The sequence below is a fragment of the Paraphaeosphaeria sporulosa genome, assembly GCF_001642045.1.
Source record: "Paraphaeosphaeria sporulosa strain AP3s5-JAC2a unplaced genomic scaffold CC84scaffold_19, whole genome shotgun sequence".
NCBI lineage: Eukaryota > Fungi > Ascomycota > Dothideomycetes > Pleosporales > Didymosphaeriaceae > Paraphaeosphaeria > Paraphaeosphaeria sporulosa.
In genome coordinates, this window is record NW_017253378.1 from 1 (window position 1) to 2,679 (window position 2,679).

At 45.4% G+C, this 2,679-nt stretch overlaps 1 protein-coding gene across 1 annotated transcript in view; it reads right to left on the bottom strand.

The window, feature by feature from the left end:
* Positions 1-2,271: 2,271 nt before the first annotated feature.
* CC84DRAFT_429597 (HET-domain-containing protein) overlaps positions 2,272-2,679 on the bottom strand; it is a 3,946-nt gene continuing 3,538 nt past the window's right edge. Inside the window, exon 2 of the mRNA XM_018186207.1 lies at positions 2,272-2,641. Within this exon, the coding sequence (XP_018028918.1) occupies positions 2,405-2,641 (237 nt within the window). The 3' untranslated portion in view covers positions 2,272-2,404. The remainder of the gene's footprint in view (positions 2,642-2,679) is intronic.

The window sequence follows — 2,679 nt, forward strand, 5'->3', positions numbered from 1 at the left end:
CCATAAACCACCTAGAGTTCGTCTAAAATCTCTACGTGAGATGTGCACATAACTTAGTGCCTACTAAGTATATGGAATACTTTTAACTAGTCGTAAGTAGTAGTTCCTTTGGGAACTTCCTAATGTAAAATATTAACAAATACAACCTAAGCTATTAAGGCCATACAATACTCATTAGTGACTAGTAAGTTGAAGGAAGCATTTGCCTCGCCCTAGCCAGGAGAGTAGGACTCCTTTGGACACGTTAATTTAGCTTTTAGAATTAAACGATTTGCCAACTCTTCTTTGTAGGTCCAATCCGGTACCTAAGAAGGAAGTGAGTTGATGAAAGTGCCTTTATCCTAAGCATGCATTAAGATCTCTAGGCTATTATTAAAGTGAATGATCTTCTTTGTAACTTCGACGAGAAGATCACGCATAGACTTTCTAGGAGAGTAGTCTGGTATAATCCCGTAGCCTGGATGAGCTAGTCCCCCAAAAGCGTAAATGGAGTCTCGAATATCCGAAGCCGCATAATTGCGAGATAGAGAAAGTAGGTCCTTAAGCTTAGTTGGCCCAGACCAACGAAGCTTACTCTCGACCATTTGGGCTACCATTCCTTTAGTTTTTATGGTTCGATCTGCGCGTTCTCGAACATAGTTTAGCCGTAGAACTTCAACTAGGTTTAATCTTTCTTGGAGCTTCTGGAAGAGCTCATCTTGATGGACGAGATATCTAACGGCTGACAAATAGGAGTCCAAAATTGGTGATAAGACCGACCACTCTATTGATTGACATGTAGATAGGAAATTCGTGTGAGCTGCGCACATGAATTCTTAGAACACCCAAGCTCTTGTCTACGAAGGGCTCTCAAAGATATTGTAAATCCTAAGCTATTCGTCGATAAATTTCAGGTTACTAAGATTCTCCAACAGGTGTCCCATGAGTCTTTGCCAGTGAAACTGGGCGTGGGAAGTGTCCATGGGAATTTTGAAATATCCCTCTCCGCGATGCTGCTTGTTGAGATCGTCACTTCGCGGAGGAACGTCTTCGTAGAGATGCCATAACCATTGGATGCCTCGTCCACTACTTCTCGTCCTTGCCTAGCATACCAACACCTCCTTCGCGCCAGAATAGATATCTCGCATCAGACCAACTTGATGAGATCTCTCAGGTATGTTCTGCTGATCTATGCATATTTGATCAACCTACAGGAGAAGCTCTCTTGTGCCATGAATCCTCTTCCAGAAGTAGCGCGCTTCTGCAAGAGCCTGTGCCAGATTTGCGAACACTCGGAATTTGACACCACTGACAATTACCTGTTGCGTCTTTTTCGGATTTCCCGCGCAATATGACAGCGCAGAGTACTTTCCAGTAATGGCACTAAGGGGTTGTTTGCATTGCAATTCGCATCTGATCCATCCATCGCCACGGTCTGGAAGAACCTTGAGTAGTCGTATCTCACGCTTGACTGGATCTAAAACGTCGTATGCATAGGCATCATAGAAAGTGTCGTTGAGCGGTGTACTAAATATGTCGTGTCCAGGCGGTTCCACCAAATGCGGACATGTCTGGAGTCGCTCGTCCATCGGAGCGTTAGCGCAGAATCAAATTGGTATAGATAGCGCAACAAAATTGAGAGATATTTGAGGGCATTTATTTCCTTGTAGTAGGTCCTGGACAAATATTGAATGCGATACAGGGTTCTCGCAACGTGTATACGATTCCCGTTTTGGCATAATTAATTAGTTAATCCACGGAAAGAGGGGTACATGTGCGGCCCAATACGAGCTGCATCACGATGGTTTTCCGGTGAAGCCACGTTATTAGGCACCACGCGCAGCAGGTAGCAAAGGTTACTGCATAAGCTAACTAGCTAGTTTTGCGTTATTAGAGGATATACGTTGTCTGAGAACTAAGAACAAAAGATTCTTATATGATGCGACTAACCTACATTTATGTTCTACAAAATGTTCTATCTGCTGAATGTGCCTCTTTCTTTCCATCATGACACCCTGTGGATCCTCCGGTTCTTCATCTGTCCGTTTCCCGATCCTAAATCGGGGTTTAGCGCTGCGCCACAGTACTATCTTTGACACAATATCGTGAGCTGTGCCACATGTACTTCTTCCATTCACTATCAACCCATTTCGAAACATCTACAAGGTCTACGCTTGTGCGAGCCGGTCGTGCTCCTTGCTAGTGTACCCACATTTTGCGCGACTTGCCACTGTTACGTACACTAAATCCCGGAATGATGACCTCAGTCACGGTTGTGCAGTGACTAAATAGGACGATGCAATGAGCTGTAGGAGGTGCGGGGTAGGTGGAAATGTTAAGAGCCATATCTAAATTACCATCTCGTGTCCTCTGTCATGAGGTCCTTCCCATTCCTGTAATTTCCTGCAGGTTCGGCAAGGACTTCTTACGTGATCTGGACGTCTGCGCCGCGACGGTCGAGGAGGAGTGTCCTGATTTCCTTGCCATTCCAGGAGTTCCTTGCAGCTGCAAGAAGGACTTCTTGCGTGATCTGGACGTCTGCGCCGCGATGGTCTAGGAGAAGTGTAACTACATCTTTATCAAATTCCTTAACAATGGCGACAACAGCCTCTTGCGTGATCTGGACGTCTGCGCCGCAACGGTCGAGGAGGAGTGTTATGATGTCCTTGCCATTGCTATAGTTCCTTGCAGCTGCGACAA